This window comes from Nannospalax galili, unplaced genomic scaffold (genome assembly GCF_000622305.1).
Source record: "Nannospalax galili isolate Female #2095 unplaced genomic scaffold, S.galili_v1.0 scaffold462, whole genome shotgun sequence".
In the NCBI taxonomy this organism is placed as follows: domain Eukaryota; kingdom Metazoa; phylum Chordata; class Mammalia; order Rodentia; family Spalacidae; genus Nannospalax; species Nannospalax galili.
In genome coordinates, this window is record NW_008348078.1 from 868,589 (window position 1) to 883,564 (window position 14,976).

General features: G+C 37.9%; 1 protein-coding gene across 15 annotated transcripts in view; it reads left to right on the plus strand.

The window, feature by feature from the left end:
- Camk2d (calcium/calmodulin dependent protein kinase II delta) overlaps positions 1 to 14,652 on the plus strand; it is a 283,017-nt gene extending 268,365 nt beyond the window's left edge. For 7 of the 15 annotated variants that reach the window (XM_008844496.3, XM_017800970.2, XM_008844499.3 and 4 more), the window contains 3 exons: positions 6,433 to 6,527; positions 8,776 to 9,018; positions 11,788 to 14,652. In XM_008844496.3, coding sequence (XP_008842718.1) covers positions 6,433 to 6,527; positions 8,776 to 9,008 — 328 coding nt within the window. In that variant the 3' untranslated portion in view covers positions 9,009 to 9,018; positions 11,788 to 14,652. Of the gene's footprint in view, positions 1 to 6,432; positions 6,528 to 8,775; positions 9,019 to 10,464; positions 11,308 to 11,787 lie in introns of those variants that run through there. The other 8 variants (XM_008844497.3, XM_017800971.2, XM_008844501.3 and 5 more) reach the window with 5 other exon arrangements.
- The last annotated feature ends 324 nt before the right edge of the window (positions 14,653 to 14,976 follow it).

The window sequence follows — 14,976 nt, forward strand, 5'->3', positions numbered from 1 at the left end:
AAAGAAGCTTCTTTGATGAGTGTTGTACGGTATACTTGTCTATAAATATAAGGATCCATATTTAGCATACAGTAAGACAGAGATAGGATTTCCTCTAGGATCTATGACCTCGCAAGCCATGTGTATCTGGCTATTGTTTACACTGCCACCCATGAGTTCCCTACCATTGAGAGGGCTGTAGGTTGAATTAGATAGCTGTTGATCACCTACTAGATAAAAGTGCCACTTCTGCACCAATAGAGATAGTTTGCTGTGTCCGCTGTTGTGGTCATTTAGGCTTTGGAGCTGGGTTGGTCCATTGATTGATTTTTCTCCCTTAGCAGCTTGCATAATATCTTCTAGAGTTATGAGAGCTTGTCTTCAGGATAAAGGCTTCCAGGTCAGTTCTGACTCCATTGCTCTAAGTCCTATGTCCTAAGTATGCCCTGTCTTCAGAATAAGGGCCTGAGAGGTAGTAAAGGGCTGTGGCAATAGCCTGTGTTATTTTGGGAGTCTCTTGGACCACCCTGACCATCAACTCAAAAGGAGGTTTCTCCTGTCTGGCACTGTGTTTCTTGTTATGTAGCCTTCAGGTATACACATGCAGTCGTGTTCAGATATTGTATATATTTTTCAGGGGTGGCTTTTTATGCCACTGAAGCATTATTTATTCTCTCTCTCTCTCTCTCTCTCTCTCTCTCTCTCTCTCCTGTCTTCCCCGTGTAAACTACCTCCTCCATTTCCAGTTAAATTACCTCCATTTTCCCCTTGATAATTCTTGTCTCCTGTTACCCGCTCCTTGAGCTCCTTCTTCCCCTTTACCTCTATGGTTCCTTGTATGCCCTTCCCTTCTGCCTTCCCAGGTGAAAATTCCCATTTCCCCCTCGGTAACATCTGTTTCCTATCTCCCTCTCTCAGACTGTCTTTCCTGGTACCTCTGTGATTCTTTTCCATTTTCCTGGCTTCTCTTACATCAGGATATATACTCACAAATAAGGGATTGGTGCTAAAATTTGAAAAAGAGAGAACGTACGTCACTTGTTTTTCTGAGTCTGTGTTATTTCACTTAGTGTCACAGTTTCTAGTTCCATCCACTTACCCGCAAATTTCATAATTTTATCTTTCTTTACCCCTAAACAGAACTCCATTGTGTAAATATAGTACATTTTAATTATCCACTCATCAGTTGAGGGGCACTTAGGTTGCTTCCATCTCTTAGCTATTACAAAAAAGAGCAGCAACAAACATGGATGTACAGATATCTCCACAGTAGGATGAGTCCTTTGGGTATATGCCAAGGAATGCTGTAGCTAGATCACATGGTAGGTTCACTCTTAGATTTTTAAGATTCTCCGCACTGCTTTCTGTAGTAGTTGCATGAGTTTACATTCCCACCAGCACTGAATGAACATTCCTGTTTCTCCATATCCAGCATTTAATGTCTTTTGTTCTCTTGACCTTAGCCAGTCTGACTGGGGTAAGATGAAATCTTAAAGTGGTTTTGATCTGCATTTTTCTAATTACTAAGGATGTTGAGCATTTTAAAGGTGTTTCTTAGCAGTTTTTATTTCTTCATTTGAGAATGCTCTGTTCAGGTCCTTAGCTCATCTTTTTATTGGATCGCTTATTTTCTTGCTCCTTTGTTTGGTTGGTTGGGTTTTTTGTTTGTTTGTTTCGTTTGTTTTTTGTTTTGAGTTCTTTGTGTATTCTGGATATTAATCCACTGTCGGATGTGTAGCAGGTGAAAATTTTCTCCCCCTAGTGGATTTCCTCTTTACTTCATTCGTTGTTTATTTTGCTGTGCAGAAGCTTTTCAGTTTACTTATTGTTGGTCATAACGCCTGTGCAACTGATGTCCAATTTAGAAAGTCATTTCCTGCACCTGTGTCTTGTAGGGCACTGCCTATGTTTTCTTCTAACAGTTTCAGAGTTTCTGGTTTTATGTTGCTCCATTTGGAGTTGACTTTTGTGCAGGGTGAAAGATAAGGGTGTAATTTCATTCTTCTATGGGTGGAGATCCAGTTTTGCCAGCATCATTTGAAGATGCTGTTGAAGATGTTGAAGATGCTGTCTTTCCTTCATTTTGTGTTCTTGACACTTTTGTCAAATATCAAGTGGCTGAAATTGCATGTACTCATGTTTGGGTCTTCTGTTATGTTCCATTGATTTATGTGCCTGTTTTTGTGCTGGAATCATGTTGTTTTTATGACTATAGCTCAAAAATATAGTTTGGGATCTGGTATGGTCCCCGAGCATTAATCTTTTTGCCCAAGATTGCAGGGTCTTTTGTGATTCCATATGAATTTTAGGATGTTTTTTTCCTAGCTCTGTGAAGAATGTCATGGGGATTTTGATTGGCATTGCATTGAATCTATAGATTGTTTTTTGTAGGAGCATCATTTTCACAGTATTAATTCTGCCAATACATGAGCATGGTAGGTTTCCATCTCCTGGTGTCTTCCTTTACCTCTTTCTTTAAAGAATTAAAATTTTCATTATAGGGATATTTAATATCTTTGGTTAGATTTATTCCTAGATATTCTATTTTTATTGAGGCTATTCTGAATTGGGAGGGTTTCCATGTACTCTTTCTCTGACTACTTGTAATTGATAAATAGGCTACTGGGTTTTGTAAATTGATTTTGTAACCTGCCACTTTGCTGAAAGTATTGATCATTTGTAGCAGTTTTCAGGTGGAATTTTGGGGCTCTCTTATGTATAGTATCATATCACCTGCAAATAGCGATACTTTGACCTCTTCTTTTCCAATTAGTACTCCTTTAATTTCCTTCTCTTGTCTTATTGCTGTAGTAAGAGTTTCAAGCACTATATTGCAAAGGAGTGGAGATACTAAACATCTTTGGTTCCTGATTTTAATGGGAATGCCTCCAGTTTTTCCTCCATTTAGAATGATGTTGGCTGTGGGTTTGTTGTATATAGCTTTAATTATGTCGAGGTATAGTCCCTCCAGTCCAATTCCCTCTAGGACTTTTAACATGAATGCATGTTGGATTTTGTCAAAGGCCTTCTCTGTATTTATTGAGGTGACCATGTAATTTTTGTCTTTAAGTTCATTTATATGGTTTATTGCATTTATTGACATATATATTAAACTATCCCTGCATCTCTGGAATAAAGCCAATTTGATCATGTGGATGATCTTTTTTATGTGTGTTTGTAGGTAGTTTTGTATTTTGTTCAGAATTTTTATGTCTATGTTCGCTAAGTTTCTTTTTTATGTCTGTGTTCGCTAGTTTTCTTTTTTGTTGTGTCTTTGCCTGGTTTTGGTATTGGAGTGATACTGGCTTCATAGAAGAAGTTTGGGAGTTCTCCCTCTGTTTCTATCTTTTTAAATAATTTAAGAAGTATTGGTTGTAGATCTTCTTTGACTGTCTAATAGAATTCTGTTGTGAATCCATGTGGGCCTGGGGTTTTTTTAGTATGGAGGTTTTGTATTACTGTTTCAATTTCCTTCTTGTAGGTCTGTTTAGGCTGTTGATCTCCTCTTGGTTTAACTTTGGTGGTGGCCATTACTTTATAAATTTATGTTTACATTTTCAAATTTAATAGACTATAGGTTTTTAAAGTATTCCTTTATAATGTTCTCGATTTATTTGCTGTCCGTTGTGATGTTTCCCCTTTCATCTCTGATTTTGTTAATTTGGATTTGCTCTTATTTTCTTTGGGTTAACTGGGCTAAGGGTCTGTCCATCTTGTTTATCTTTTCAAAATACCAGCTCTTAGATTTATTGATTCTTTATGTTGTTTTCTTTGTTTCTATTTCATTAATTAGTGCTCTCATTTTTGCTGTTTCTTCTCGTCTGCTAAGTTTGAGTTTGGTTTGTTCTTGCCTTACCAGAATCTTGAGTTGCACTGTTAAGTCCTTTATATGTGTTCTTTCTGTTTTTTTAATGTAGGCACATAGAGCTATAAACTTCCCTCTTGGGACTGCTTTTTAATTTCTTCTTTGACCCATTTATCATTCTGGAGTGTGTTATTTAATCTCCATGAGTTCATATAGTTACTAGAACTTTCACTGTTGATTATAATAAGCTTTATTGCACTGTAGTCTGATAGAATGCATAGAATTATTTCAGATTTTTTTGTATTTGTTAAGGTTTGTTTGTCCAAGTATGTGATCAGTTTTAGAGAAACTTGCATGGACTGCTGAGCAGAAAGTGTATTCTTTGGTGCTTGGGTGGAATATTCTGTAGATGTCTGTTAGGTCCATTTGATGTAAGATGTCATTTATTTCAGATGTCTCTCTGCTTATTCTTTGTCCAGTTGACTTGTCTATTGTACATAGTGGGATATTGAAGTCACATGCTATTACAGAGTTGGGGTTAATCTGCTTTTTATGGTCTTATAGTACTGTTTTTATGAAATTGAGTGCACCAGAGTTTGGTGCATATGTGTTCATGATTGTAATATCTTCTTGATCAATCCTTTAAAATGAAGTGACCCTCTATATCTCTTCTGATTAGTTTTCATTTGAAGCTTATTTTGTCAGATATTAGAATTGCAACATTTACTTGCTTCTTAGTGCTATTTACTTGGAATTTTTTTTTCCATCCTTTCACCCTAATGTAATGTCTATCCTTGAGGATGAGATGAGTTTCTTGACGATAACTAAAAGATGGGTTTTGTTTCTTAGTCCATTTCACTAGCCTTTGTCTTTTTACTGGGGAGTTGAGGCCATTGTTATCTAGAATTATTATTGAAAGATGTATATTGGTTACTGTCATTTTAGTTTGTTTGTGTTCTTGTTCCTATTTTTTCTTTCCATAATTATACTTTCCTTTGTTTTCTTTCTGTAACCTCTTGGGTATAATCATTCCTTTCTTAGGTCCTTTGTATTACTTCAATAGGGCTGGGTTCATGGACATGAATTCTTTCAGCCTATTCATGTCATGGAAAATTTTCTGTTTTTCTTCAACTATGGTAGATAGTTTTGCTGGGTAAAGTATTCTGGTTTGGCACCCAGGGTCATTTAGAACTGGGAATACTTTGGTCCAGGGTCTTCTGACTTTCATAGTTTGCATTGAAAAGTCAGCTATAATTCTGATGTTTTTCTTTATACATAACTTATTGTTTTTCTCTAGCAGCTTTCAGTACCCTCTCTTTGTTCTGTATATTTAGTGTTTTTACTATAATATGCCAAGGGGAGTTTCTGTTCTGATCCTGTCTGATTGGTGGTTCTGGATGCTTCTTGTATCTGTATGGGTATGTCTTTCTTTAATTTAGGAAAATATTCTTCTATAATCCTGTTAAAGATCTGGTCAATGCCATTGGCCTGAGATTCTTCTCCTTCCTGTATGCCTATGATGTATAGATAATTTGGTCTTTTCATGGTATCCCACATTTCCTGTGTATTCCCGTCCTGTGTGTTTTTAAATGTTTTTTTAAAGTCTTTGCTGAGCAGTCCAGTTCTTAAGCTTTGTTGTCCAGTCTTGATATTCTGTTTTCCATTTCATTCATTCTACTTGTGAGAGTTTCTCCTTTCTTTTCAAATTGACTTATGGAGTTTTTCACTTCAATTCCATCTTTATTTTGCCTTGAGTTTTCTTCAATATTTCTCTATCTTTTGTAACTCACTTTTCAAGTCCTGAATTCTTTCTGTTATTTCATTCACCCATATATTTGTATTTTCTTGAGCTTCCATCACAAGGAAAAAAAAGGGGGGGACTCTAAATACCATCAAATTATATTGTATGAAAATTGCAGTAATTCAGTTACTAAAAAGAAAAATGCCTTTTTGGAGTCTGCTTATTTTTAAAAAATAATTTTGTTGAACTTTTGCAAAGTTGATGCAAAATGTTTTTATCATCTTGCCCTTCCCTATCTGCACCTCTTATAACCTCCTCCCCAATTTCACATACTCTGCCACATCCTTACAGAAAACCAGCTCTCCCTCTCCCAGTAGTTATCGGTTGCCAATAGTTCCTCAGCTAAGTTTGAGGCTTCTTACCCCCTTCCCCACGTCTGTGCTGGGATTTTGTCTGCCTTAAGCTTGCATACTGCTACCATTGCTATAAGTTCCTGTGAGTAACTTCCAGCTGTCTGGAATACTCTGTTCCCTTGTGGTCATTCACCACCTCTGGCTCTCACAGTCTTTCCGCCTGCTCTTCCACAATGGTCCCTGAGCCTGGTAGCAGAGGTTTGATATAGGTGTCCTATTCAGGGATAAGAACTCTGCAACCTCTTTTCTCTGAACATTGGCCAGTTGTGCCTTGCTGGGTTAATCACCATCTCTTGCATGAGGAAGTTTCGCTGGTGAGAGCTGAGAGAGCATTGACTGCTCCTTGACACATTTAGACAAGGTATATGATAGAAGTTGTATAATTTTAGTGATTTTCTTCAGTCTCTTTCCTTCACTGACTGATAAACAAAAATGCTTAGATATGAAACAAAATGGTTAGCACATTAATTGATGAATTGTTTTTCTTACCACAGAAAAATCTGTGACCCAGGCCTTACTGCCTTTGAACCTGAAGCTTTGGGCAACTTAGTGGAAGGGATGGACTTCCACCGATTCTACTTTGAAAATGGTACTTCATTCTAAATTCTACTACATGACTTTATGAATTTTCTTTGAATTTCTTCCTAATTTGAAGACTTTTTGGCTCTTTCCTGCAATAGGAATTTTTACCTACAGCATTTTCCACCATGAAAACTATTCATGTTTGAACTGAAAAGTATGTATTTCATACCTGCTTATTGTACTTTGAAAAGTATTACCTTCCTTTGAAAAAATGAAAACTCCCATTAAGTCCTAGTGAATAAATAACATAAGCTCTACAATGTTATAAATATGTATTATTTGGGGTTTTTGTAAGATTGCTAATATATGAAAAGAGAAAGACGCCACAGCGTGCCAGGGCACTCAGTGTGGAAGAACACTGGTGCACATCTAGTTCTTGCTTTCAAACTCAGTGTGATCAGAGATGAGTGTTCGGATAAGTGTTTCCACTCAAATTGCAGATGTTTTAGTGGTCTCAGAGTAAACATATTTCAGAATAAGTTGGCAAAAACAGTTTCTGCAAGAAAGAAGCAAAGCAAAACCAAAAACTCGGTGTAAAATATGGATTCCCTTTACTCTTCTTTTTCTTAGCTCTTACTTCATTAAACTGGGTCACACGAGTCCAGGCTGGTACCTACTGCCTTCCAAAGAGCTCGTATTCTTTTATATATGTGTATAAAGGTTAGTTCCACCAGTCTGGTACTTTTTAAAAAATTATTTATTCAATAACAATATAATTAGAAGAAGCATTTCATTACAACAGCATTGACATATTCAATAACAATTTCCAGAGCTCAGATGCATCTCTTTCAAAACCGGCTGTAAATTTTTAGGTTCACAGTTGAATTAATACAGTTATACAATATTGTACTCAGTATAAACCCTGTAACGCATAAAATTGAATGAGCTTTTAAGCTTTAAAAAAGATCTCCATTTCATTTTAAAATATACTGTTTCTTACAGAAAGACACATTGTTTTTGCTAATAGCACTGATGTTAGTGCATGCATCTCTAATCTGTTATGTATCTGATTATTACTAATCATTATCAGTTGCGCTCGGATCCTTGCCACTTGTGCTCAGATTCTTAATGTGAAAAATAAAATCAAACTGACCCTAGGACTGCTCCCCCATAACAAACAGTATGCTGCTGAAGTTTTTTTCCAGAATGAAAAAATACACAAATGAATAGCATGTTATTTTGTTGCTGTTCATTTGTACTCTAATTGCATGCTGTGTTCAGCAGACAGTGGATAAGATTCAGGAGGCTTTGTAATTCTCCTTTTCCTAATCACAAAGAAGAAAATCTCACACTATACTGATAACTTTTGTTTTGAGGTGAATGAAATGAATTGATATCTTAGGCAAAAATACAATTTTAAAGTTGTATTCAAATTTAGTTACTTTTTAGTGAGGTCCTAATTCTGTAAGTTAATCATAAAATTGAAAATAAAGACACCCAGTGTTTGATCAAGTACAATCGTAATTTACATTTGCTAAAATTTATGTGTTTTACATTATGAAACCTGAATTTAAGGCAAATTGATGGATGTGGTATGGTGTTTGTCTCCACAATTAACATCATATAGTCAACAAAATAAAAGTGTTGCTGTTTGAGAATGTTCTGTTGAGACCCTGGGACTCAGGCAAGGAGACTGTGAAAAATTGCTTGTGTTGCTACATTTGGCTGGGCAAACTACTATAAGCAGGGAGGAAAAGTTGGCCCTATGATGAGTGGAGAAGTGGCCTTTAAGTTCCTAAATAGTGAGATCATGTAGAGAGACAGGATAGTAGCTGGGCATTTGGTAGTTAGGGACATGTGGGGAGAATTTGAGACAACTCTTTACCAACGGATCTGAAAGTAAAGTGTTCTCTAACAGAAATACTACCACTCATTTCAACTGCCCCAGGGGCCCTTCACATAAAGACAGAGACTTCTCGGTGTAGGTGGGCCAGGCCTTCTCTGTCTCTCTCCATACGATGACTTCTGTTTGAAGTCCCTTCCCATTATAGGTAAATGCATCTCTTCAGCTTCCCTGCCTAATGAATCAAACTTGCCAGAATAGCACAAACGGTCTACACCTCAGAGAAAATAGACTTTTGTGTTTTTTTCTTTCCTTATGTCTACTTTATACAGTACCCAACACTCAGTTACTACAGATAGATCCACAAATCAAGGTGTGAATGAATACCATTCTAGTCATTGATTCCCAACTGGAGTTAACCTTGACTACATAGGATCTTATTTTTTTTTCTTTTTATCTTATTCTCTTTTAGCTTTGTCCAAAAGCAATAAACCAATTCACACTATCATCCTGAACCCTCACGTGCACCTGGTGGGGGACGACGCGGCCTGCATAGCATACATCCGGCTGACACAGTACATGGACGGCAGTGGGATGCCAAGGACAATGCAGTCGGAAGAGACGCGTGTGTGGCACCGCCGGGATGGAAAGTGGCAGAACGTTCACTTTCATCGCTCAGGGTCACCAACAGTACCCATCAAGTAAATATTCACAGGTGCTCAGCTTCCCTGTTAACATGCTGGGGGCCAGCTCCTTCTACATATTCTGCTGATAAGGGGTGGAACCTGATATTTAATGCTAGTCATTGCTTATATTGGTGGAAATAATGGCCTTCATGGAAAGGTCTACCGTTCTCTGGAAGGGTCAATCAGATCAGCCATTTGTGGGTTGGAGTCTTCCATAAAGCAGTGCTCAATAATTTTCAATAGAAACTAGAAAATACCCTATCAAGCTGATACGGTTTGTGTAATAAGGTAAGATAGTTGTGACTTCATTTTCCGAACTGGCTGAAGAAAGGGATGTGATAGGAAACCAAAGGGTAGTATTTCCAACACTGCCAGAAAGTTTGCTTCATGGATGAACCCTGGGGCTCATTCACTCACATTAGACAAATTTATAAGGCAACCTTTAAAAAGAAAATATCAGGTAGTATAGTGTACTCTCTCCTCAGCATACCTCAGGTGTCACGTTTAACTTCCAGTCAACAATCTGAGAAATATATATTTCACATCTCCATGTGCCTCTCTTATGCCGGGTACAGTGTATGGTAAAAGGCATTGCCTGCAGGAAACATATGTTCTACATGAGAAAACAACCAATCACGAACACAATGGGAAAAGAGCTATCTAATCAATTTCAGAGTTGAGTGAAATGAATAACTAATGTAGCAACCTGTTTATAGTGTTTTCATCTCCACTGTGCAAACAAGATAGAATTCTGAACAAGATCTTACACAAGGAGCATCATGAAGAAAAGTACATGGCTACAGGAAGGAAGGGTAGCTCCCTTCAGTAATGAGGGATGGTGGGAAGCAGTTGCATCAGTAAGTGGGATGAGCTGAAAGCAAGATGGGAGTTTAGTCCCAGTTGGGAGAAGTCCGGCCCACTCGTTGTCTCTTGCTGGAATACCCTGTTAAGAGTTAAGGATGTGAAATAAGGAGTCGGGTCCATACAAACAGCCACTAGGTTTACTCCAGAGAATCCGTTATGATTTCTCGATTTGGTGATAGATTATCAAACATAGTGGTATTCAAAGGCCTTCTCTATAGTCTTAATAAGTATATATCACTTTTGGATATATGAAAAAGTGGACCAATAAAAATAAAAACCAAGCCAACCAAAAATAACACAAAAGGTTGAAATTCATCCTAAAACAATAGCTGTGTGATCAAGAGGAAGACACAGAGGGAATAAGAAAATAAAGGTTTTGAGTGTTTCTGTTTTTTTTTAACTTTAAAAAAAATTGAGAATTTCATACGTGCATATAAGGTGTTTTGAATGAGGTACACCACAAATTGTTAGTTAATATCGGTGTGATGGGTATGTTAGTACAGAACCAGGGGGCTAGGTTTTCTGCAATTTCCTGAAGTTTTAATGGGATAGAGCCTATTTAAGAAAACTTCCTTTCTTCCAGGTGGCTTAAATGGGGCCTGTCTTAATAGGCCAGCCTGTATTCCAAATGAGAAAGAGAACTTCTCAGGAGACACCTCTCTGTGGCAAAACATATGAGTCCTGTAAATAGCATCCTGCCCATGACTCGTTGCAATGGGAGCTAATGACTAGAAAACTGCGTGGGTGTTTTTCTTCCTTTTGTGGACGGCTGTTCAGCATTAGACTTAAGGAAACACATATAAGGTCTTTGAAAATCCATTGCAATTTTGTGTGAGACCTTCATTCTAATGTTCAGCACCACTTTTATCATATCACCCTTACGTTAAAGGTAATAAACACCAAGAAGGACCTTTTTCCAACATTTGGGTTGCACCATTTTAGCATCTTGGAGTTCTCACATTAAAAGTCAGTTATGTCTAGGTTAATTCAGACAATTCTCAGTTATCTAGACCAGTTTATATTACGCTTTAGAATCCTTTGGTGTCTCAAATTTTTTGCAGTTACAGTTCTGCTTAACATTTGGCAGAAGTTAATACATATGTGAGCATGAGATGCCTGAGGTCAACGGCGCTAGAGTAGGAAGGCAGGCCACAACAGGATGTCCAGCTACACTGGAAATACAGAGGCAATTCCCTGGATAACTGAAAGTTGACTGCGCTGTGGTTTCTGAAAATTTCTCTCTTAAACTGGGCTTAGGGTACAGAAATTTTGTGGTGTTTATATTTTCCCATGACAGGGCACTTTTAAGAAACAAGGCTCTCAACTGTTCCTCTAAAGAACTGAATAATAAGCCAAGGCGGTGGCGCACGCCTGTAGTCCCAGCACTTGGGAGGCTGAGGCAGGCAGATCTCTGTGAGTTCAAGGCCAGCCTGATCTACATAGTGAGTTCCAGGACAGCTGGGGCTACAGGGAGACCCTGCTTCAAAAAGACCAAAAAAAAAAGAACTGAATAATAATAATCATGATTTCCCCACTGTTGAGGCTTCATTATACCCTGTTGATATAAAGAAGACACAAGCTCAGGAATAACTTGAACTTTAAGTTTCTTTCAACCAAATACTAATATGAATTTACTAAAATTTGTCTGATCAATATGAATGTTTAAACGTATATTTAATATCACAATTGAGGCCTGTGCTGCCTTTTCTTTCTTTTTCACTTGACTTTGTGTAAATATATAGATACTATTGATTGTCCATTTTATGTCTTTGTTGAACATGAATATTTTATCTTCTAATGATCACAGGTAAAGATCTTATCCTTCAAACCTGAACTTTAGCTAAGTTATAAAACTGTAGTATTACCTGTGGCAAAAGTTTGGTATTTTGTAAAGACAGCATAATTGATCTCTTCCCCCCCCTTTCTCCTTTCAGCTAATTTTCAGCAGTGCCAGCTCTGCATTCTGTTCTCAAGGCATCTGGAGGGTAACCCTAGGATGTGCTCTCCTCCTCTTCATGCATGTTTCTGAGTGCATGAAGTTGTGAAGGTCCTACATGTAAAGCATATGTGATGCGTCACCTTGTCATAGATTCCTTCCTACACATCATTTACACTCCAACTACCAGATGGATGGTCCATGCAAACTGAAATTACTGTTGGCAAACAATAAGGAGAGGGCAGGCAAGAAAATTCCACAATGATATAAGTTCAATTGATTCATGAAGTTTATCTGTTTAAGCCAAGATTTGAAAGATTTAACTAAAATCATTGTTCTCTGGACGACAGTTTGTAAGAAAAATGTAAATCTTTCTAGAGCTCTGCCGTTAATCTATTTTGGCTTTTTGTTCTGTTTTTGGTTTTGTTTGTTTATAGCAGCTTTGTACTAGCTCATAACTGGAAACACAGATGTCCTTTAAAGGGGGAATTCTTAAACTGACACCTCCATAGCAAGGAACATAGGGAACTTGGCAAGGAAAAGAGAGTGAACTGTTAACACATGCAGCACCCTGGGTGGGTCTCCAAAGAATTATGCTGCGAAAAGCCAATCTTGAACATTTATATACTATATGATTTCATTTACTTAACATTTTAAATGGCAAAATTATAGGAATAAAGAACAGATTGGTGGTTGCCAGGGGTGTGGGGCCAAGGGCAGAAAGGAGTGAGTGGCTGCAAATGGGCATCACAACAGTCCTGGTGATGGCAACATTCTGTATCCTGAGTGTATTAGTGACAATATTGTGGCTGTGAAACTGTACTGTAGACTTGCAAATTACTACTGGGAGACAATGAGCAAAGAGGACAGAGGCTCTCTGACCCATCTTCTAACTATAAGTGGAACTACACTTCAAAATGGAAAAAATTAAAAGAAAACATATATGGCAAAAAAAAAAAAGGTACTTGGATCTGAAAGGATCAGAATCTGAGAACCGTGTACCCTAAGAGAGGGTACACTTCTGTATTTAGTGGTAAAGTCCTGCCTCGGTTTTGTCATGAAATGGAGCCATGTGGGTCTGTGCGAGTCCAGGTGCATAGGTGTATTCCTCAAGCGCTCATGTCTGGGTGCTCGTCACTGTGCATCAATTGTTGCTTGCTGCTTTTTTTTTTTTTTTCACATGCAGAGAATTTGCATTTAATACAGTTATTAGCACCATAATTGCACAAAATCATGTTTTTTGGTTTTTAAGGCAAAATAATATACCTTCAGTTTCCTGGTGAAATCCTGGTAAAAATGATGACTTTTATCTGAAAGTTCTGATGTTACATAAGTGAGTGGTTATATAGGTAAAATCCCATGTGAATATAGAAGCAAGAGTCAGTTGATGAACTACCATCAAAGCCATGTTCTGGGTCAAACCATGTAAATGGGAAGAATTCACATCATTTACAAGTCTGATCATGGACACGAAGCTCTAGGAACTGCCTGATTTTTTTTTTTCCTTCCTCAACTCTGTGTCCTGTTCTCTTTGCTTTACCCCATCCCCTTGCTCCTTTCCTCTGCTTTTCTTTTTTATTTTCTTTGGTTTCTCCATCCTTTTCATTATTATCTTTCTTTCTTTGGTGGGTAGTATATAAGAAAAGAATAAGTGAGATTTGCATAATGAAAGTAAAATGAAAATCAAGGCCTTTTGGAGGGAGCAAAACTAGCACTTCCGTCATTTTCACAAAATTGAAGATTTTATCAAAAGGTTTTTAATTTAGCCTATGCTCCCACTTGTACTAGTTATCCTAACCATGTTAAAATTGCAGGAACTAACTGTTAGGCTAACAGCAGTATGCCTCTGCTGTAACTTTCTGGATCTTACTGACTGGGGAAATTTCCAGAAGACAAGTGGAGCGTGACCAGGGTTCTGTGCAAAGGGCTGGTCTGAACCTTGTGGAATCCTGCTCATGTCAGTAGCTAGCATTCTCAAGTTGAAGAGCTTGGTCATGCTTCCCATTCTCATATGCATTGTATACTGGAGCTTTGTGACTTGTGATCTTTTAGCTTCCCTCCTCAGTCACAATATCGTTGTTTTTCCCCAAGGAGTTAGGACTTTCGAAGTAAAGCAAAAGAAAAGGGAAATGCCCAGATTTTCTTAGCGCTTCCCGTGTCTTCTTTGTTAGTTCAGTTTCTGTGAGACTGTTTCTCTGCCCTGAAATGCTCTGTACTGCATGGAGTTCCCATCAGCGTTACTTTAGCTGTAGTTACCCACAGTTCTTAGAAGCCTGTTTTTAAAGCAGAAGGGAAACAAATACAAGACACCCCCCTCTTTTTTCTCACTTTACCTTTCAGTGTTGATTGCTTATCATTTTAGATATTGTTGCTAGTGAATGTATGGTAGATGGGTTGAAGCTTTTCTGACAATTATTACACAATTTAAAACAACATATATTTAAAGTAAATATATACAGTCAACGTATTGAGCTGTGTTAACCTGCCAGTGAGATCTGTGAAAAAGTGATGGCCTCAATTTTCCCTTCTTAACTTCGTTTACCTTTCTGTGAAGCGGCTCTCCGTGGCACACATATATTTAAAAATAAAAAAAATAGGGGTAGAGGGGGTTGTGGTTTTTTTTACACTTGTAACTTAGCATGTGTGTGGTGTTGAAGCATTGCTATAGATCCCATATGTCTCCCACACCAAGACGTAAGGAAATTGTGATTGGTTCTCCCCACCACAGTTAATTACACATTCATCATCTTCTATCATTTTGAAACACTGCAGTTTACCATAGGATACTGTATATATTTCTTACCATAATGGTAAATGACTGATTGGTATATTTAAGAGTTAATAAATTTGTGATTTCTGCCAACAACGCGTCCTTCTTTATTTCTTCAGAAGAGGCATGCATGCATGATGCTGGCCAGCACTGTGAGCACAGTGGCCTGCCCTGCTCTCCTTTAGGAGGTAAGGACTTGAAGTCTGTTCTCTGCACACAACAGTGCTCTGTCTTTCCAGGGAAAACTTTGCTGCAAACAACTAAGCATCCTAAAAACCTCTAGATATGCTCCCTTCCATCTCCTACCTGGTCAAGTGTGTCTTTGCTAACCCAAATCTGATAGCATCCTCTCCAGGCCATGGCAGACACCCCACTGCTGCTATTCAACTACAACTTGAGCAGACAGAAACTCTCACC